Here is a 22,566-nt window from a genome sequence, read left to right as displayed (position 1 = left end):
GAGACTGTGAGGGCCTAGTCCGCGGTTTCCGTCAAAACTCCCCGGCCTTCCCGGAAACGCAGAACGAGACGGGAAGTGGGCGGGCAGCGCCCGCATCGAGATCGGAGATAAATTGAGGACCGGCTGACGGAGTAGCTCAGTTCTGTGCACTTCATCGCTTCATCTGCGGCCGCACCAGACGAACTCTCTCTCCTGCTACGATGGCCCGCGGTGTGTTCCTGTGCTTGTTGGTGGCGGCCTGTATGGCCGGCGGGGCCCTCGGCTGCTCCTGTATGCCGACCCACCCACAGACTCACTACTGCTTTGCAGACTTCGGTAAGACCTTTGATTCTTCCCGTGGACTACTTTTATGTTACCACGTTGTGACCACAAGTATGTCAACTGCAGTGACCATCGCTGATTGTTCTGCGGTTCTTGCCTAAGTGGCGGTACGTGAAAAGGCTGAGGTTTGGGACAAAACATTAATATAGATATGTTCTCGTGTGATATTTCTTCCTTGACTTAAGTTTAAGTTAGAAAAAAAATCTTTTCGCACATTTACATAGTCTCGTAGAATATTGCGAGGAGTGCAAGAAGTGTAGTGACTCGGGTAAAACCAGTAGAAGGAAGGTCTCTGATCGAAAACGGCAGGGAGGATTTTCTATATGGCTTCCGTCGGTCAATATTGACCATGTCCATGGTAAAATCAGCCCTACAGCATCGGCGCGGCTACGGCTTAACAGTTCTATTCGATAATGACAGTCTCTGCCACATAAGTACTACAATGGAGTAAAAGCCCTTTTAACGGTCGCTAGCCCGCCAACCCACTGCAAGGAAGCGACCGTCGGCAGCGGTACGTAGGCAGCGGAGGCTGGACACCAACATAAGTCACATCTAAGACAGTCTGTCTAACAATTATAAATGACTGTTTCTTTATCTATGGCATTATACTGGTTTTATAACATGTCTATTGTCATGTACCAAAATATCGCCGCACATGTACATCCCAAACTCCGAATCCTAGATCTGTTGACGTAGGCAGAGCACTGTTTAGGCAGGTCCTTCACCCTTCAGATATTTATCATTGTGTGTCATCTGTTGGTTATGTCGGGGTAGTGCAAAACAAGCGAGAGGCTAATCTTTGCATGAGTGTGGTCTTGGCACGAAATCCATCTCCATCTCACATCTTGTTTTTTTGTTCCCTTGTCCCACTTAAGTTGTCCGTGCCAAGATTATGGACGGCCCCCATCTCTACAACCCGGACGGAGTGCCCTCCCCTGAGCCGGAACCGGAGACAGATGGTCTGGTCTACGAGCTGCCGACTGATGCCAGCTTGGAAAGGACAACCCTGCCACCTCTGCCGGCTGATGTACGTTTGTAACTATCTTTAATTTCTCATCGCTTCTGAATAGTTCATGCACAAAAGAATACTCACTAACTACTCGGAGATATTTGATATTAGAGCCAGCGTGAGGGTCCGGTCACATCCGTCGTACGATACAGGTTCACGACAGCATATTTGAAGTTATTACTGGGACAGTCGTGTATGTGTCGTACAAAATCAGACCTGAGACCAAAAGAAAATTTCTTAGATCCTTCAGGAAATCTCTGAAAATCCTACACCCCCACTTTAAAAAATGCAAGTAACGGCGAATGAGATCTAGAGCATGGCGAACTACGAATGATTTCGACTGATAAAGTCACAGACCGTATACAGAGACCTACGTATCTCGCCAAATTGTGCTCATGGTAAGCTTGTCCTGTCTTTAACAATGGATGGAGGTTTGTAGACTTCGAAACGACGAGTCTGCGTTTACCATTCTACGGCATGTCGGTAAGAAACCCTTTCTGGTTTTGGCACACCATAATGCCGAATGACTGACAGTGGCCATGGACCTGAAAAATGTTGACGACTATACTTAATAAGTCAAGATCAGCCCCCCACCCACCCACCCAATATAAATTCAAGATAGAAGAATATAATAATAGGTGTAGAAATCTGGTTTTGAGGGTGTTTGAATCCTGTGTTAGTTTTCGGTCATTTTTTTCTGGAATGGATCTAGTCTTCTTTCATCTTCAAGTCGCTTGTTTTGCTTGACTCGTTTGCGTTATCTACTGACACTGCGATCTAATATTTGGAGATCCGTGTCTTGTTTACTTAACACAGCATTGGACATGATTTAGCAAATGAATGCTTGTAGATGCAGTTCTTGTCACAATGCCAAAGATACAGCCGATTGATGAAAGAAGCAAAACACTTCATGGTAACCCTATACGCCACTCAGCGTGTAAACATGGTGATTCATACTCCAACTGACTTGCTCATGCTGTTATCATTGACATATCTATTTTACAGAACAGCTGAGTTTTTTATTGTTGTTGTTATCAATTTCTCCTGCAATCGCTATATCGTCAATGAGAAAACATTATCCCTTCACCTACAGGACGATGCGCCATCTACCGACGTCCACAGGTACAGTATCTCCATCAATAAGAACTTCAAGGGGCAGCTAGGAAAAGATGTGGACCCTTCCAGCGTGTACACCATGGCAGAGACGTCTCTGTGTGGCATTGATATGGAACTCAAGTCTGGACAGCTCTACATTTTGGCAGGTATGAAAATGACAACTCTATTCCCTACAAACCCACTAAAAATGCTAAAGTGGTAATTGACCTCTAGTGCTACTCGCTTCACTACTTCTACGCATAGCGCCACTCGGGGGGTCATTTGAAGAGTATCAAACTTTTCCAAATTTCCCCGCATTCTTTCTAATTTCGGCTAGGATTGTCCCGCACGTGTACGTCGGCTTTTCAAATTCCCACGGTTAGTAGACTGTACTATGTGGTGAAAACTTGAGGTGACTAATCGTTGGCTCGCTTTGAATGTACGCATTTCACAACAAAGAGTGGAAGCAACGGGGCCTTAAAACATCATCCCATTGCTATGGCTTGGACCGCATCAGGAAAAGGCTTACAAAAGCCAACGTATTGTGTTTTAGAAAACTGTGGGGTGATCTTACTTCTAAGTAGTCGTACATAAACATCAAAACAAATACATGAGACAATCACAAAAGCTACTCTTAAGTCGGGAAGTTTTGCCCTTTGGCAAGAGGAAATGGCACACAATGGTTCTGGCCACTATGTTTGTGAGCTTGGCCTATTGTGTTTGGTCTGAGTAATACCCGTGTTCTAGCCCTGTCTCCCTATGCTCATTCATTTCCCCTTTATTGCTTTACCATCAAACCAGAGGCCAAAGGGTCATGTTCCCAGTAATCTATCGGAGGTGAAGCACACGGCCCAGTGACTAAAGAGTCACAACGTTAAGTTTATGGTCCAATGACCATTCTTTCAAAGGGAGATACGGCTCTTAGGTCATCAACGAGGTATATAAATACTACAGCCACAGCATTTTTTTTAAAATTCTGTTTTCTTTAGCCAGGGCGACCCAACTCAGTGTAAGTAAGTCACCGCTTTACAGTGGGGCCCTGGATTACACAAAGTACATGTCATATCAACAATACATAACATAAAAATAATATATACAAAGACCAGCATCACGTATACATGTATCACTGGTGACATTAAATTATAATCCTACCGCTCCATTAACAGATAATAATAACATTACGAAGAAGAAAATACATTGTCGCGCCATATTACTTATAAGTGCTTTGTTTCGTTCTTCCCAATGTCATGAAACCAATGAGTTTGTCAAATGCATAAACATTTCTCATTGTCAAATTCACATATGGTTCATACAAATAACACTTTCCCCGTCCTTGTTGCGCAGGTTACATCTATAAGAACAAGATGCACGTGGGGCTGTGTAACTGGGTCAGTCCGTGGGAAGAAGTGACAGAGAAGCAGAGGCGTGGACTCAAGTACATGTACAGAGACAACTGCGAATGTGCGGTAAGTAAACCATTTGGCACTTTTACTTAAAAGTACGCACTTCGGAAACTTATATTGTGAAAGCTGTATGGACCAGGCCTTGATGCATTTCTTCACCTCATTCTGGATTTCAGACTAAGTAGGTATAATGGTAACTTTGCTCTGAAAATCGGAGAAGTGCCCGGACTTACATGGGACGGCGTTCTTGATTTTTATTTTATTTTAAGTATCTTGTTCATTATTAAACGTAGTGTGTTGTAGTAATCTCGTGCGACGCCCTAGAAAATTGCCATTCTATAAAGACCTATAAACGTCCTCTTTCTAGATCCAGCCTTGCTTCCCCGGGAAGACGTGCAAACCTTGGGACGAGCAGACGTGCCTGTGGGACGACATGTACACCACCGACTGCTCCAGTCGCCTGAGCGCGTGCGTCAAGAGCTCCGACAACACCTGCAGCTGGTTCGTGCACAAGGCCATGCGGGACTGCACCAACCCCATCTCTCCCGAGGCTGCTGGCAACATCCCTAACGTCCCGGAGATCCCCCGGCTACCTGAAGTGGACGAGCCCTTCTACCCGCAGGTGGAAACACACAAGCCTCTTGTGCCGCTCCACGGGGGCGAAAGTGACGTCAACCGCGAGAACGAGCGGTTCGAAGACGGCAGCAACGAGGTGGACCCCGTCGGTCACCCGGTGGAGAAGGCGGACGAGCCGATAGATGCGGAGAAGGCGGCGTATGACTACCTGGACGAGCCCATAGATGTGTGGTTAGGTCGCTGGGACATCGACGGGGACGCCCCCTGAGAACCCACCGCCATGATGATTTTCCCCAACCCCTGAAATTATCTCCCATGAAACTAAACCACTATTTCGGTTAACCTTCGTATTACCTGTAACGTTACTAACATTGTGATTTTGAGAATGTCGATCTTCATTTGGCTTTTGTTTAAAAAAAGCAGATATCTTTGTATTATAGGAATATTTTTTTCATAATCATAAGGAAAATATTATTGTTTGGAATTGTATGATGACGATAAAATGGAATAAGGGCTTGAGTGCTATAACATGATGTGATCATGATTGCTTTTGCTAGTTGCTGCCTTGCTCATAGCAGCGGTGGAGATATTGTAAATACCTGTGTAGGAGGAACTTTTGTATGAGTCAAGCTAAGACAGTTGCGCTATCATTTAAGTGTACCGAACGCACATGCACAGTGAAATTCAGGAAGTGTGCTTAAATCTGCTATCGAAAACGAACAAAAATCATGAAATGCCCCTCCTTTAAAACCCTTATGAGTCTTTTATAAAGTCATATTCACTATCTGGATTTTGTACGAACTACGAAGTTACCAACACGCTTCACAAATAGGCGTCGTCTGTGCTGACCGCAAGACCACCAAATAAAGGCTGAAATCTACAAGTTTGTTGATGTCTGCATTTTTTTTGCAGGAAAGCGAAAGGTACATGATCTATATTTTGGTATGTTGTAGCTGTAGACTATATACGTGTAACGTTATGTAGTTATAACAAGCAAATAATGCAACAGTAGAAAGACCTTAAAACAACAATCCGTAGGACACAATCCTCTGGTAAAGTGATTATTATGGTGTGGCTTAGGTGTTTACCCTACAGGCCTGTGACTTCTGACGAGCCAGATGTCAAACTAATCTATTTAAAAAGGATAGGGGCGAAGAGACACAGACTCGGAAAAGTATGAAAGTCTCTTGGAAAAAAATGGTAAATGAGGGCCTTATTTGCATTGATTCATATAAGGCAATATCTAACTTGACATAACTTCTAAACGCCGCGACGATGAAACACCGATCATTTACGCAGGATCCGAGGATGGCATTTATCTATAATACTAGTAATTCTGTGATCCGAGGGAAAAACAGTTGCCATTGCATTGGCTGGTCGTGCGATTCTGTTCGATAGGGGAGCCGTCTTGCGGGGAATTCCTGCATAGTACAAAGACCTTCACATGAATTGTCCACAGTGCGTTTAAAAGTCTGATGCTCTACCGACTGAGCTAACCGGGCCAGTGTAATTCTGTTAAACCTCCTCTTATTATGTGGTCAAATAGTTCAATTAAGTCGCGTACACGAAAAATGAGTAAGGAACCTGGTAAAAAAATTGGACAAATTGGTTATGCAATAACGAGGTTTTCAGTGTTAGCCATCAGAGCAGCAGGAGGATATAACGTTACATATACTAGTATAAGCCAGGAATCGGCAGGATGCTCCAATCCTGATGTATTGCAGTCGTCTTGTCAGACACACCTGTCTCTCCTTAGCAACGCTGTTGTTGCATCGCCATGGTAACCGCGTTGAACCAGGCACACACGAGATGATATTCCCATGGCAACGGAGAAATAAATAAATTTTGCCACACACTAAGAAGAAACTTGATTGGTTTGTATCCATGATTCAAATGACGCCAATTTGTAACATGAGAGCTCATTGGACGCTTGTCAGCAAAGGTTGACTGAGGCTCAAAAAGCCCGCGAATTTCCCTGTCAGAGGTTCTTATAAAATCTCATCTGATTGGCTGAGGTCTTTTGTTTGACATGTAACACCAATCGCCATTGGTCAGGAGTGCACCCTAGCAAGTGGGACCTCTGCAGATGTAGAGAAGAGGACCTAGTCTCCTGAAAAAAATTCACCGGAAAGGTACGTTGCTATATTCTATATATCAATCTACAGTGTTTGTATAACAAAAAGACATATCATCTATTGCAGTTAAAGTCTTGTAAGCTTTTCTGTGTTATATCATCTGTTATATGGTAGCAAATCGGATTTTCTGTTGTTCCCATACATCAATCGTCCGATCATGACAGAACGCTCCTGTGTTGTGATAGCTGATATGCCCGGAACAGTTTTTAAAATCCTGTGATGAAAATAAGCGTAAATGTTTGACGCGATAACCACTGAAATCAATAAACTGGCAACGTTATGTGAAGCATACCTGTTCGATGTTGGCATGGGATAAGGTTAACGCTTAGGTGTTGTGCATGATTGCTTTTTGCGAGAAAAGAATAAAGAACTTTAGAAACTGAAATAACAATTAACGCTGTTAGCAAATTTGGTCCTAAAACGACAGGATTTTCGCCCAGATCTTGCAGGGTTTCTCTGATCGACGCTACTCGACTGGTGTAGACAGCCTAAGCCGTGCTGTGAGGGAGACCAGTCATGTTTTACTCACAAGATATCCTCCAGAAAAGAGGCGGGAAATTCGGGATCATCTGGTATGTGAAGCAATCCCTTCCATCCCTAGGTCTATAACGTAGTATAGAATTGAAAATTTATCATTTGTCTAAAAGCATAACAAAAACCACATTGTTAAGACTTGAAACTTTATTTTCTATGTCATAACGTTAACAGTTTTCAAGGCATGTAATCAAATATTCCACCTAGCGTTACTTGCATCTAATGTTATCCAGATGACATGTTGTGAAATCAACAGCGAATCTTTTTTTCCATTGTTGATGAACTTTAAAAAACAGTGCTGTGAAATTAATTAAAGATAATCTTCCTTTTGAAAAGATTTAAACCTTTGTGACATGTGACCTCACAATTCATAGGATTGCTGCTACTAGAGCCAGAGACCTAACCCGGAGAGACTACAGCACTGTGAATGTGACCAAGACATGGTACGATTTAGGGTCTTTGCTTTCAATATTTCAAACATTGTAATGTTAGTTTTGCTTGTATGAAAGTTCATCCAAGTTGGTAAAACTACCTGTTCTCCAACGCAAAATTGGACTCATCGGAATTCACGACCAACTCGGAAAGTTATCTGAGCCAATTGCTGTGGACACATAACGTTTTGAATGTGTGACGCCAGCAATGGGCCAAAAGCTGTCAGAAGTCAATTGCAAGTCCGTTATCTTTCGTCAGTGTTGAGTAATTCCTATTTGGCATATCTTGTTACCTGGATGTCTAATCTTTATCCACATAAGTCAGTGATGATTTAATGTTTCTAGTGAGTTACTAGATTCCATTTGTATGATGTGTCTGTTCACTTTTCCTTCTCAGTGAACAAATCCTCATCCACTTCCCCGAGAATTCTCATAGCGTCCGTGGTGGCTTCCCTCGTTTCTCCCTATATCTGACTGCTCAGCTGATGTTCGGAATCACCCTGGTGCACGGGAAACATGCTGAGTATCTGTACAGTAAGTGTACAAGCTTGCAAAGATAGACCTTACAACAGTCCGGACACGAAATTCAGTTTTTGGGGAATAGGTTCACTTGGGAACCTTAAGATATCAGTAGGTAACGCTATTTCACCTTTATCTGCAGGGTAACCTATATCCGTTGCTTTTAAATAACGGGTATTTAGGGACATCAAGTCGACGGACGGTAGTTTCTACAGTAGTTTGAACTCATTACAACTTGAAACCACCGTCCGTCGACTTGATATTCGTTGACATCGTGTGGGTAAACACAGCAAATATAGGTTACCCTGCAGATAAAGGTGAGCTAGCGTTATACAGTAAAAAATCAGATGAACAACAGAATAAAATAGAATGTCAGCAAAACCTGTCAACACAATATTGATGCAAAAATTGTGACGAAACTACACTCTACAGCTTCAAATTTTAAGGTTAATACAACAGTTTTCATGAAACTTAGATATAAAGAGCAAATATGAAATATTTTGGCATGAATAGGTTAAACTAAATCTTTTAACAATTCTTTGAATCCTTGTTACCATCATCATCATCATTGTCATCATCTATTTGTGCTGCATCCTTTTTATATGCATGTTGTTACACAAGTAATACAGCTTTGTAACATATCTCTAACTGTATACCATGTTTACCTGCTTCTTTAGGTGATGCAATGACGCTTCAAAGTAAGTTTATTCCTAAGAGACCAGGGCGTCGTATGGTACCTGGAGGTACCAAGGACATCGATATGAGGACACCGGCCAGGTAAGACTGGAGCCATGTTGGCAGTGCAGAATCAAAGTGGGAAACAAGTGTCCCTGTGATTGCATTTCCATGCCAGTTGTACATGTAGAGAAAGATCTTTTGGAAGATGTTAGGCTTGCAGTTCTCTTTAGGTCTGCCAGATGGCAATGTTGAATGTTTTGCTGCTGCCAGGACAGCAGAGTGATCTTTATTACCTTCACCAAGAAGTTACTAGTAATATAGAAATATGCTTTCATGTTGTGTGTGCATGTGATTGTCTGTGAACAGCAAAAGCAATAAGTCATGGATGGATCTTTATGATATATAATATGTTGGTAGGAGTTGGCAGAATGAAGAAATGACTAGATTATGGGCTTTCAGTAGCTCCCATGGTACATGATATTGGGTGGTTATATATGCCTTGTGCCCAGAAAGAAGTGATATAAGTTTCGGCTCTCTAGCTACTTTCGTTGTAGCTGCTGTGGCATTTTAGTTGCAGAATTTCAAGCAGCGATGAGTGACCTGTTGGTAACTTTGAAAAATTAGGACTTGACTAGCTTGATTACTTACAATTCATATTTCAATTGTGCTAAATGACAGGAACATAATGTTTTTTACATGTTGGTTTGAGAGAAACATTGATAGATATTGATAATGCAAATCATGGCCTAATATGCATAATTTTGAGAAAATTTAATAATACATGTACCTTTTATGATGACAGGTTCATCATCATATTAGTGTCACATGTATGTTAGATGAATATGAATGTCATCAAACACAGACTCTGTAAGTTTTGATATCATTGTGCATAGTTAATGAGGAAATCCTACAATAACTTCCTGAAGAAGGATATTTGCAACTCATCTGCTTATTATGCTAATATGAGACTTCTTTGCATATCTATAAGGAGCAAAGGTTACATGGACTCATTGGTATTTCTGGGAGTGTGTGTGTCCAGGACTTTACAGAATGGACCATGTGTAGGTCAGCTTCCCAGACAGTTCTATAACTACCTGTTCTGCTGTACGTGTATAATCAAGGAGCTTTTCTCAATGCAATGTCCAGTTGATTCTTTAGCGGGGATGAAACCCAGTCCACTGTTTTCCTGGCTATGTTAGTGATTAAAAGGCCTAATTGTTCTGATGCTTGTACAGACCAACAGAAGCTCTGAGATTGGAGGACCCTCTGGACTTGTACAGTCCAGGGCTGGTGGAACTGGACCCAGAGTTTGGCCGCCTGAATGTTTCAGAGGACATGATAGACCCGGCCTTCCTGCCAGACATAGTGAGTATTTTGTTGTCATTATTACTGCTAAGTGCTGCCATAGCATTATAGCACTTCCAAACGATAAAAGTGGAAACCAAAAGTGCATGCTAAAAGTAAAAAAAATTCTTCATTTGTGATTATTGTGCATCAGCTTACCAATATTCAATGTCGTTCCCATGGTAATACATTGATCACTGTGAACAACAAAGAATACTGACCTCACTACAAAATTATGCTGGTAACGTTATATGCATTTAGCATTCTATTTGAAAAACTTACTGTCAAGATATGGTTTCTATGCCGATATATCGTGTAAATTCATAGCTAAAAGTTGTCAAGACATTACCCAATATACACAGGGGAATCAGATCCCTTTTTTTTTGGATAGCTTGCAGATAAGAAGTATCATTAGTTAAAAGAGAAGTAAATCGTACAAGGCGATAAAACCTAATATCAATTTGTTTCCCCAGAAAATCATCCATTTTCCGGAGGACCCCCCGACCCCGGAATGGTGGCCAGGGAGGAGCAGGAAGTCACCATCCCCACTCTTTCCAGCTAGTCCTTCAGGTGAAGACACTAAAAGGGGACACCCCAGATTATTTGGGGTCTCAATTTGAGGCTGCGCACCCTCAGGTCTAGCAACTGTCTGTTCCAAGAAAAACTTCTGAAGCAGAAAAGCCATATATATGAACTATGGGATAATCTCTCTAGCTTTAAGAGCAACTGACTTTCAGTTTCTTCAACCTCTGTACTTTTTGTAAATTTTATGGGAGTAATTTTTTCCGAGTAAAAATGGCTCTAAAGAACCCACAGTACTTCATATGCTTTCCAGCCATGCTCGTATAAAATGCCATTTTCAGCAGATCATGAGAAATCTGAACTCTTAGCTGGACCCTCCAATTCCTTCTGTCACTTTTTTGTCACACATTCTTAAGGACACCTGTTGCAGGAGAATTAGTGCTTGCACCGTCAAATTAACATACTCTTCCCAATAAAATCTACAGAGGATACAACATGTAGCAATGGGGGTGCTGTCAACATGCCACGCTAAATTTTTGCTATGTATTTTGTTAAATTTGGCAGGCTGGCTTTGCTTTATGCTGTTTTCTTATTTGTCGATGATCAGAACAGGACAAGACCCAAGTGAAGGACAGAAAAGACATCTCCCTACCACCTGAGGACATTGTTCCACCAGAACTGCCGTTTCCGGTGAGTAACAACACTTGGAGATGGGTGGGTAAAATAGAGCAGTCCTAGCTCTGAAAAATACCTGAAATGGTGGGTCATATGTTTATAGGTGCAATGTTAAGTCTGTAAGAAAAATGACATGGACCATTTATTGAATGGTATGATTCTCTTCCTTTAAGAAGATGACACAAATATACAGTACAGTTCTGTGCTAGCATACCTTGCATAAACCTTTGCTTCTGTGCATCAACTTGTGCGAAACTTGCTACCTTGAACTTTCTCAACAACTTGTTTCAGTACCATTGACATTTCCAACTACTTTGATGGCTGAAATTAGTTACGTCTGTAGTATGGCTATTTGATACTACATACTGTATGCATACAGTTGGGGTGATAACTATTTTGTGAGAAAGTTTATGTGCCTGCTGAAGCTACAATTCTTGCTAGGAGAACGGCTTATTAATCCATTCTTGTTTACTGTAACCAGGGTTTGACACCATCCCCTTGCATTAGAGAGATTGTTCACTTGCAAGACTAGACGATATACACACGTAATAGTTAACAACCACGCAATGGTGGCACTAGTGGTAGTAATGGTAGAATGAACTGGTAGCATTGTACAGAGCTGGCAAAGGTGCAAATGACCAAAGCCAACCAGCCACGTGACCTGGGTGAGGCTTAACTCAGGAATGTCTATTGTTCTTGTGATGAGCTTGTGCCTGCTGTTCTAACTGAAGATGATAACCTGGCTCTTTGATGTGGGTTGCCATATACATGTACTGTAAATCTTGAAATGTTTGCAGTGGTTCTATTTTGCACAATTTCAAAAAGTCGCCACATATTTGAGACATCACACTATGTATTACTACTGTACTACAGTTTCAACTGCAAACTTATAACAGTGTGAAAACCTCCTTTCCCTGTTTACCATGAGTACAATTTCTTGTCCCTGATCAGGTGACAGATTTGGATGATGACCTTCTACCTCCAGAAAAGGATGACATACTGTTCTCACCAGGGGAGGAGGGTATTCTGCCCGTGGACTTGCCAACCCACCCTCCACCAGACAGGACCGAGGGGGAGGAGCCTGCGACCAAGAAGAAGAAATCTGAGGATAAGAAAAGAAAAGTATGTTGTAGTTGGAGTTTTTTGAGATGACATTCTACATTTGTGATAGCAGATGTGAGCAAAGGCTTTTTCTTTAGAATTGGTACTCAGGAAGTTATCTTCAGTGTTTTGGCTTCTTTGAAACACGTCATCTCAGAGAAACCTGTTTGTACAACTGTGATGGCAAGTTAGCTGATATGGGGATATTTTCTTTGATGACTGAGAAGTGCTTACCTTACCAACAGGAACGTTCTGAGCCTAGAGAACCAGAAAAAGAGAAGGAGTCGCCAGCTGATCATTCCCCTATGTACGTATAAGCAAACAAACATTGGAGCTTAAATTTTTTTATCAGCTCTCTCACTCACTCACTATCCATTGTTTGATTATACTGCTGCCGGGGTCTCTGGGTTGAGCCCAGTTAGACCGCACACCGCACACAGCGACAAGTAGAAATGTTCTTTGTACGTCACATGTGTATAAATTCAGCTTGATAGGGACTTATTTCAAAGTTTCTCCTTGTAATAATTTGTGAAACAAATACAATGATTGAAATGATGTAAGAATGTTAACATTTGAGAACATTTTCTCTGACTGACATGTTTTCTTCATTTATCTTAGTGATAGAGGGGAAGCTCCATCAGTCCCTGAACATTCATCCTCAGGTACTAAATGTGCAATCATTAACTCATGCATACAAAAATGGCACTTTGTAATCTGCCCTGTGTATGAAAACTGGGCTTTTTTTCTTTAATGATTCAAATTAGATACATATTCAATAATAAAATTGGGAACTAATATTTACTATCTGGTGACAGCAAGGACATTATATCTTATATCACGTTCTTCATGACAGTTAGAAAAGCTTGTTGCATCCCCTTCATACACATGGACTATTTTATTGTCTTCTAAAAATTTTCAAAGGGAGAGGTAAATGATTAGAAATGGTTGAAACTAGTGATGATTCTTTTAATGACAAAGAGATCTCAATGCCTGATGCTATTCATTTTGCAGAAGATGAGAGAAGAACCCGCACCAGAGAGGTTTGTATTTTTTGTATTTCTGTATAACTAACCCTCATACTTCCACCAGGTGCCATGATACATGTACCACCATAAAAAGAAATTATGGAGGCTTTCTCAAGATTGTCTTAAGTGTATAGGCCTATAAGGATTACTGATGCCACATTGGTACATCCCTTTCAATAATGTCGAATTCTTGTACTTTTCTCATGTGGCACTATTATGCAAAAACCTTCTTGTGCCTACCGAGAAACAAAACCATCACAAAACTAAATGAACTCACAGTACTATTACTAACGTTCTTTTATTTTGGCTAGCTGGAGCTGCCTCCTCTCAATCTAGACGATATTCTGAAAACTCCCCCCCGCCGCCCCACCCGGCCTGGGCGGGGTCTTCAGATAGATACAGACACACAGATGTCCCGGGAGGATGTCAGGGACAACCTGGCCCATCCCGAGCACACCCTGGCAAAGCTGGTGAGTCTCCATGTCTGTCTGCATCAAGTGACATAAGTAAAAGAAGCAAATGTGAGTCCTGGAATTATTTAGCAACCATATACATGTCTAGGTGGCCAAGAGGTAATGTAACCCCGCTGCTTGGCCATCTGGATCCAATTCCGTGGATCCTTAGGGCCTGAGTTTGATCTCGGGGTTGGCTCAGCTAGGACATGTTGTAAGGTATTGCATTTGTCTTTTGGAAGGGACGTAAAATGTTAGCAGCATGATTACTCAGAATGGATACCTACTGGTGGCAATGATACACCAGGTGAATGAAATAATCACTTACCTCTGTCCTGTACTCCCTGTACTGTCCTTCCCTTGGTGCTGACCTGCTATCTGCTCCTTGTAGGTCCTTGCAAACCCCAGACCTCCACCTCCAACAGCAGAGCAACTCCTCAACCAGCCATGTATAAGTTAGTACTTTAAGCTTGTTCTTCTATTCAGATTAGATTTTGTGTTCTTTCTCCTCTGTGTGGAATATGCAGCCTTTGCATTTCTAGCCATGCTCTCGGAGCATGTGACTTGTTCCTTAGCTATGATGTTCCACTGATAAGTGTTGTTCTCAACAATTTCTTATATCTTGCAGTAAAAGAGTCCAGTTCATGTCACCATCCAAATAATATGCCATACCATTCAATTTACACATCACATACATGTAACTCTGTCCAGTATCAGAACATGATATTTTGTACTTACATGTGTCACATTTTCAGGGTTACATCACCCAGCCTTGCTTCGCGTGTGGCAGCGTAAGATACCTGCTGCACGGTTCCGTAATCTACAGAAGACAGGTACTATCACTTCATCATTAGATACATGGGGCTGAGGAATTCTCAGACCAGCCTGTATGCTTGGCACGGTTGTCTTCCTTCAGTAACGCTAGTTCACCTTTATCCGTGGGGTAACCTATATCCATTGTTTTTCAAATCAACGCATTTAGGGATATCAAGTCGACGTACGGTGGTTTCAAATTGCAATGTTTTCAAAATATAGCAGTTTGAACTCACATTTCGTCGGCATGATAGCCCTAAATACCCAGCTTGTGAAAACAACGGATATAGGTTACCACAATGGATAAAGGCGAACTAGCGTTACATTTAACAAACAGAGCCTCAGAGTTACATTTAGAACTGTGTTCAGCTTGTCATACAGACTGGTTTCACTCATGTGGCTTCCTCAGTGGTCCTGCTCAAGTGCTGCACTGACCTAGTCTAGATCAATGGATGTTGACACTGAGAACAAAAGTCACAGTCCAACTACTAAAGAGGCTCTACACAACAAATCTATGCTAGTGCCTGGCAGACTGAATAAAGTTTCCAAATGGAAGGTAGTAAGCAAGCAAAATTTCATTCATCACGTTTCATTCATGAAGCAACTTGGGAAACGGATATTTTCGCAACTTAAGATCATTTTGAAGTTTCATCTGTCATTCAACTGGTCTGAATTTAACACAAGTAAAATTTTACTGGGTTTATATTGATTTACAAAAGATGCTACATTTATTTTGTTGTTGTTCTTTTTCAGATAGCGATACGACAACCTCACCATTGTCTCCTGAGGTAAGTACACTTTTAATTGATCTGTTGGAAAGATTTTGCCTTCTGCCAATGGTGTGTGAAAGGAAACATTGTCTCCTATGGGACTGTGGGCACCAAGAGACTAACAAAAAATGTTGTGGTGATGAGAATATATCAGAGAGGTCAATACTTTGGACAATTTTTTGTCAATCTGTACATTTTCCTGCAGCCCTTTTTTTTCACACCTGTTATTTTTGCCTTTTATTCCTAAAAGCAATTTAGAAATTCAGGGAAACAACACCAAATTTTCCACCAAAGCCCCGCAACAGTATCCTGTAACCAGAAAGGTGAAGCCCTGCCAAATGTTGGCATATAATGCTAGTTCACCTTTATTCGCAGGGTAACCTATATCTGTTGTTTTTAAAACAGTATTTAGGGATATCAAGTCTATAATTGATTGTTTCAAATTGCAATATTTTCAAATGTTGTAATTTGAAACCACCATCCATCAACTTGACATTCCTAAATACCCTGTCATTAAAAACAAACGTAAATAGGTTACCCTGCGGATAATGGTGAACCAACGTTACCAAATGACTGTCTAGCCACGTATCTAGCAGAGAGGACAGAAGAGACTCGGGAGCTATAGTACGGCTGGATACTAGGCTAATGAATGTCTCCTTCATTTCACAAGGAAAGGGATCCGGATCCAGAAGTACCTAGAGATGAGACCTTTGAGTCAGAGAGTGGTGGCAAACGTCCCCGGTTGAACGTTTCAGAAGAGTCCTTCCCAGGTAGGTGGATTAAACTTTACTGTCAGAGATAGACTACATCTTAGGATGTTTGTGTGTACAAGATTGTGCAGCAGACTTTATTTTGCTTTTTTTTAGATATGCAGGAGTACATTCTAGGAGGAGGTTGTATTGGAGATCTCCTTACATGCATTTTTTCAGGGAGGAAGATTTATTTGACCTGACAGAATCATTTCATTACTAGACCTTACAAGTATTAGTGGGCTACATAACTTCGTTATTGCTTAATGTGTGCAATTTTCTTCTTGGATTGATATATTACAGGATGTTGACCACACCAGCATCACTGGTCAACTTTTGGTCAATTAAGACATATGAGATTATATGCTTGGTCTTGATCCGGTATCATCTGCTAAATGAGAAATTTAGTTTACCCTGTCCTTGGTGCTGACCAGACATCAAAGAACATTAAAACTTTAGAGAAATGTGACTTTTCTCTTAGATCACTCATGTCAATAGCATTATATTTGTATTCAGATAAAACAACCCTTGATATTTGCTATCTACTTCATCTCCAGGTTATTATTATGTTCCCCCTCTACCAGATTTTCCTGTAGGAAAATGAACCGGCACCAATGTGTAGTGTTCACTAATCTAATGGCTGTCAATAATAGTTTGTGATCGTTGTCTGTAGATGTGAGCCGCACGTCTGATAGTGGTTCTGAACGAAGACCAAGAGAAAGCCTCCCAACTAAAAGGTAAGATTGCAGGATCCCTTCTGGGACAATCAATATTGATTCTGACATGCTTCAGGCCACTATAGTCCTATCCTCTGACATGTTAATGGAAGTTTCTTCTTCGTTTACAGAGGAGGCATTAAAGATCATTCTGGTATTTCCAGTAACAAGTAATGGAACACACCATTTGGTGGCCATCTTAAAGACAAGTCTCAAAAGCACATTACTCTGATTATCAATACTTGCTGTAAATGTTCTGACATGCCATTTCTCTGTTGACATCTGTCCTGTCCTGTGTACAGTGGGACAACTGAGCCGTCAATCCTATATGACGTACCAGAAGAACCTGGACCAATTGGACCAGCACCAGGTAAGATTATATAGTGGGTTTTAGCTGAAAGGACTGTTGTTACTATGGAACATACTACATATAGTTTACTGGGAACTCCAGTTGGCAACATGACTGCATGATTTTCATATACAACTGTGATGATATTTGGAAATGAGCCTGTCAACAGTTGTGGTTGTGATAACAGTTGGAATGATCAAGTTTAGGAAATGCAGCTTTTATGCAAATATTCTCCAAATTATACTTATGCCATGAGGCCACCAGTTTTATACTTCCCACAGCATATAGTATAGCACCAGTCTAAGTATAGTGCCAGTCTATCAATGTGGCACTGTCCTGGCCAAAGACAACACAACAGCTTCTTCTATTCTTATAGTCTCTCTTGTTGATTACGTTCAGACTTAACTATTGAGATAGAGAATAAGGATTGCCGACTTTTCTGCAGACATCCCTGAGCCAGACCAACCACGCTCCCCAGAGGAGCCCGAGGTCAGCCCCCAGCAGGAGGGTCACGCGGAGGGTCACGCTAGCGATACGGCTGACGTCAGCAGCAAGGAGTCTCCTGTCAACGAGCTCTGTCAGCCTGTGGAACCAGGCTTCAGCCCTCGGTCTCCTCCGGTCAAATCCAAACTATCCAGGGACGTGGCAACCAGGTAATATAGCTGTTTCTTCTGAGTGACATAGAAATTCTCGCGGTGGATTAATGTTCACGGTTTTTGTAAAACTTAAAACCTGTAACCGCAAACATTTTTCTATTATAGTATTAGGCCGCAGTCTATGGTGTTACCGCGAAATTAAATCCCCTCGAACTTAAATGTATTTACAGTAATTGGTGTTGATTTGAAATGCTAATGTCCTGCCTCACTGCCTCACTCTCATAATTCCACTGGGTGCCATAAAACTGTCAAATCACAGTTATAGAGGCCTGCTCAAGATTGTCTGGAACACCTAAATATCTTGAGTGTATTACTGATGCTGCATTGGTACATCTTTTTAAAACTAAAGATTCGTGATTTTTTTCTCATGTGGCAGTATTATGACACCCGGTGGTGTTAATGCCGTGTATTATCTGTTGAATTTCTATCATGTCATGGAATTCAGATGGATAAGGTGAAATCTCAATCCATCTCAATAAGCATGTTCTGCCCTTTGATAGAGGGATGGGTCCTGCAGACAGTCCTGACATATGATATAAAAAAGGGTGGCTAATAATTGGATACATGGATGGATTGGCACTTAAAATGAATGTTGGGAAAATGCTGAAATCTTGTAATTTAGACTGGCATGGCTAAGATTTTACCAACACCATACATTTCTGCTACAGGACCATTGCAGAAAGATTAGATGAGGATGATTCAACAACATTCGAGACCCTGGCTTCTCCTGAGGAGACTGACAGAGCAACAGCTGCTCGTTTCTTATACTTCTGTCTTGGTATGATGATATCTACCTATTATCACTTAGGGCAGCAAGTTTCCCAGATATCAGCAGACTATAGTTTTTTACACAGAGGGGTTGTTCACTATTTATGCAACCCCAACTGAGGTGCCCTACCCAGGTTTGAACCAGGGCCTCCCAGTTATCAATACCATGTACAATTGTTTGGCTTTTACTGGTTGATCTAAGGGGATCTAACATTAGGATAAATTATACATAGTTGCACCTGTTAGGAGATTGATTGGTTATTGTTTGAATCAGATTTGGGAATAGCTGGTGATCAGCTAAATATTGAGAACAAGGCAGGTCCCAGTGTCATTCAATTTCATGTTCTCCTTTACATTTCTTGTGATATCAAGCACTTGATAGTGGTAAAATGAAATCTCTGTTACTCCCAACAGTTTTCCACAAACAGCAGATGGTCCAACTGACTCAGTTGATGCCATATGAAGACATTCTCATTGAGAGGGGGCCAAGATTCACAGCAATGCTGTCAGCAGCAGGCTTGAAGCACTGAGCCATCATGATGGTGATCTTCCAGTAGATTATCCAGTAGTTTCTATCAACATTACTGTTCAGCATGTTGCTATTTGTTGATGGGTTTATGTTGATTGGTTACATCATTAGCCCACCACACTGCACTATTCTTGGCTGAAACTGTACATTTCCAAGAAACATGCCAATATTTCTTCTGTTTTAAGAAGTTCAAACAAGTATTTTTGTTCTTACTGAATAAGTAAAATTGAGCCTTTTTTTTATGTTGCATTTTTTTCTTGATAAATCTCACTGTGTGTGCAGATATGATCCAGCGTTAGCCTGTAATGGTGACATGTTTGCCATTGTTTCTATGCTCAGTAAAGTTGAACAATTCTTATTTCAGCATCAATGTTATTCTTTAAAAATGAAAACTTGAAAATGGCATAAATTTAGAAACTGTGAGAGGTGACTGATAGTTTCAAGCTCTAATTTCAAGTTACTTTTTTAAAACTTACCTTTTTCAAGTAAATTGAATTCCCAATGTTCTTATAAAATGCATTTTTGTGACTCCTCTCTGCACCAATCCAGAATCCTCGTGAGGTATATTATTCCTTGTTAAGCAGATATGCTGACAGCAGAATTAATTGTAATGAGGTGATAACCATTGTTGACGACGAAGGATTGATTTTTTTTTGCACAATTACATTAATAGAATATGAATTTTTAATGCGTTACGTGAGTTATAACTCAGGAGACAGATTGTATCAATTTCTATGTTGTCACCTTAAGGACTTCAAAGTTGTATGCATCATGCATATGTTATGTTGATGTAAATGTACTCAACCTTATTGTAGACAATATTGGGATGGTAAGAAAACCACTTGATGAAATGTGTGAATGAGAACAAGTTGGTAAAGATGAAATGAAAATATTTGAAATTTTGATATCTTCCAGTTGCTGGTTACAACACTGTTGTGTTTTATAGTCTTGAAGTTGACTATATCTATTGTCCAAAGCACAAAGTCCTGTTTGAGTCCAACTGACAAATTGAATTTGTGTGCTGCAATGATTCTAAATTGATAGACTTGGTGTCTACTGTAAGTAGTAATAATGGAATTAAATGCTGCAATACATGATCTTAATTTTCAAATAAATATTCACAGTTACCAGTGTATTTTTGCTTTTCATCCATTCAGCACAGTCATGGTGTCCTGAGCTTTTCTCTTCAAGTCTCAGGATAATTCACAATGTATAGGCTGTCCAACAGAAACTGGAAATAGTGCTTATTTTCACAAAATGAACCATCGCTGCATGTACAAATGTATTTCATACTGTCTTATGTACACTATCTAAATTCTTTCTGTTTAATAATCGTCATGCACAAATGATTTTTTGCACAGGATGAATGATAAAAAAATAGGTCCATGACCTCATACTTTCTTATCATTCAAAAATCATAACTAAAATTTGGCAATTATTTAAAAATTGAACTGAGATATCAAAATCAGAATTTCTGCTGCAGTACCATAGAAAGCCGCTAGGTGGCCCATAATGGACCTTGGCCTTTGTTTTCCCAACCCCTAACCTCACACAAGGATCCATCCACAGCCTCTCAAGTTATGCTGGCAACACACTTCGCCAAAAACATAAAGGTTAACGATTCAGCTAGAAAATGTTAACTTTCAAAGAACCCATAGTCTATTTTCAAACAACCAGTATTCCTTGCTGTGCTCAGTGAAGTTGAACAATTCATATTTTTCCTAGATGACAAGAGGCATAGTGTGGATGACCCTTGGCATTGAACTGAGACCAGAAAGTCCCAACTCAATGAAAGAGGCCATTGTTGGGTCACTGCTTGCACATAAGACGTGCCCTGCATTCATAATGTGGTTTTATAGTGCGTATTTGCATGGATAGGGTCAATTCTTAAAATCCGTTTCAGCTTCAGCCTGTTTTATACAAAAATAAAAACCAGTCTAGTTTTCTTTAAGCTGGCATTCTGAACGTAGAAATAAAAAATTGGGTCTACGAACCAAGACTTGTAACAACTCAAGTTTTCAAGCTTGTTTGATACCTTCATGTGCCAAAAATATCATACTTCATCAGGAAAAATAAGACTAGTGATGTGTTGCAGAGTGTTGAGATGGTTCTGCCCAGGGGAGTGATGACAGGTCTCCCAGCCTTGACTGATGTATCCACTGTATTACATCTCCCACTACTTACCAACACATGAAGGACAACCTCCCAGGCCTTGGCAGACATCCTGAATCAATTTCCGATAATGCCACCACACCAGCAACAATTTTATGACCACATAATTGAATTTGCATTGAGGACATAGTTGGGCTTATAGAGAGGACTTCCTGTTTTGTTACAATATGAAATTAGGGTGGGTCTACTTCATACAAAATTTAGAGAACGGGTTGAAATTTCAAACTGTGATGTATTTGCTCAGTTAATGAGAGGAGCTCTGTGCTGAAATTGACTGGGTGTGGTTGTCACAGTGTGACAGGTGGAGCACTGGTCAGGTGGTGATGTCATCACTCTGTATAATGGTGACATGACGGAGAGTTTTTAATTTTCAAAGAGTTGCAAATATAGCAAATAGGAGGAACAGGATTCCCAAATAAGGTTGAGCATTTTGCTGGTGCCTGTAAATCTGGTGCACTGAGACACCTGGAAGTGTCGAAGTTGTATCCTCTCCTGACTTAAAACATGGATGTACAGAGTAGACATGCACCTGCCTTGAGATAGACTAGGCACTTGACTAAGCTGTGCATTCCTTTGCACAGTGCAGTCATTCTTACACCTGACCCCTCTTGTCATCAGGCAACTGATACTTCACGGTAAATAATACAGAATAAACAGACCACCGAAGCTGATGATGGCCTACATACTACACACCTGTTTTGGCCCCAAACACACCAGGGGAGTGAGTCACCCCTTTTAACACACTGTTGACATCATATGATTGAAAGATAGGGTGACGGTGTCTGAGGCACTTACTATTTTGGGCTTTGCCAACAACCCAGCCCACTAACTCTATATGCTATCTCATGTAGATCTGTGGAGAGTCCTTTGGTGTAAAGTTGGATGAAATGTTGTAAGAGTTAGAGTGGGGTACTGTTAAATTGTCTGCTGGCAGGTGAAAGGTGTGTTTGCTGCATCACTTCCTGACAGGTGCCGTTGTTCTTGATGGAGGGGATTGTGGTGTTAGAATCACTTGCACAATTCCTATTTTCATATTGCAATTGCCAAAATCCAGCTTGACCTTTGTTTTCCCTATGTCTAATATCATCACAATCACCAAGTACTACAATCCATCGAGAGGTTGTAGAGCTAGAATGTATGCTGGCCACAAACATTCAGAAATACTGAGACTGACACACCAGTCACCAAGAGCAATAACTTCACTCTGCATTATGTCAAATACAT

General features: G+C 40.9%; 2 protein-coding genes across 6 annotated transcripts; both read left to right on the top strand.

Annotated features, from left to right (window-relative positions):
• Positions 1-5,284, top strand: LOC118408936 (metalloproteinase inhibitor 3-like; the record flags this gene model as incomplete). Its single annotated transcript, XM_035809804.1, is given in 5 exon segments — positions 1-315; positions 1,197-1,348; positions 2,424-2,592; positions 3,770-3,891; positions 4,196-5,284. Coding segments are annotated over 5 exon segments (1,035 nt in total). The 3' UTR covers positions 4,673-5,284.
• Positions 5,285-6,387: 1,103 nt separating this feature from the next.
• On the top strand, positions 6,388-20,305 carry LOC118408924 (proteoglycan 4-like). 5 transcript variants are annotated; one of them, XM_035809783.1, is made up of 22 exons: positions 6,388-6,536; positions 6,980-7,111; positions 7,448-7,516; positions 7,902-8,038; positions 8,701-8,800; positions 9,937-10,066; positions 10,519-10,615; positions 11,175-11,257; positions 12,194-12,364; positions 12,589-12,650; positions 12,968-13,005; positions 13,355-13,383; positions 13,680-13,838; positions 14,212-14,275; positions 14,576-14,653; positions 15,387-15,421; positions 16,074-16,173; positions 16,826-16,889; positions 17,171-17,238; positions 17,663-17,870; positions 18,542-18,651; positions 19,056-20,305. In XM_035809783.1, exons 2-22 carry the CDS (start codon positions 7,056-7,058, stop codon positions 19,169-19,171), a joined length of 1,974 nt encoding a protein of 657 aa, XP_035665676.1. In that variant the 5' UTR covers positions 6,388-6,536; positions 6,980-7,055; the 3' UTR covers positions 19,172-20,305. The 5 variants fall into 5 exon arrangements, with proteins under 5 accessions (XP_035665676.1, XP_035665674.1, XP_035665675.1 ...); XM_035809781.1 differs by having other exon boundaries at positions 12,962-13,005; XM_035809782.1 differs by having other exon boundaries at positions 6,439-6,536; positions 6,959-7,111; positions 12,962-13,005.
• The last annotated feature ends 2,261 nt before the right edge of the window (positions 20,306-22,566 follow it).

The sequence above is a fragment of the Branchiostoma floridae genome, unplaced genomic scaffold (assembly GCF_000003815.2).
Source record: "Branchiostoma floridae strain S238N-H82 unplaced genomic scaffold, Bfl_VNyyK Sc7u5tJ_517, whole genome shotgun sequence".
In the NCBI taxonomy this organism is placed as follows: domain Eukaryota; kingdom Metazoa; phylum Chordata; class Leptocardii; order Amphioxiformes; family Branchiostomatidae; genus Branchiostoma; species Branchiostoma floridae.
Note: the sequence above shows the minus strand (reverse complement) of the source record. Positions and strands in the feature narration are given on the sequence as shown.

Bases quoted from the DNA above. Each gene is read 5' to 3' on its own strand.
- LOC118408924 (XM_035809781.1), top strand. From the start codon at position 7,056: ATGTTTTACTCACAAGATATCCTCCAGAAAAGAGGCGGGAAATTCGGG. The intron at 8,801-9,936 runs GTAAGACTGGAG...ATGCTTGTACAG, and splicing joins GATATGAGGACACCGGCCAG to ACCAACAGAAGCTCTGAGAT. The intron at 14,276-14,575 runs GTTAGTACTTTA...TCACATTTTCAG, and splicing joins CCTCAACCAGCCATGTATAA to GGTTACATCACCCAGCCTTG.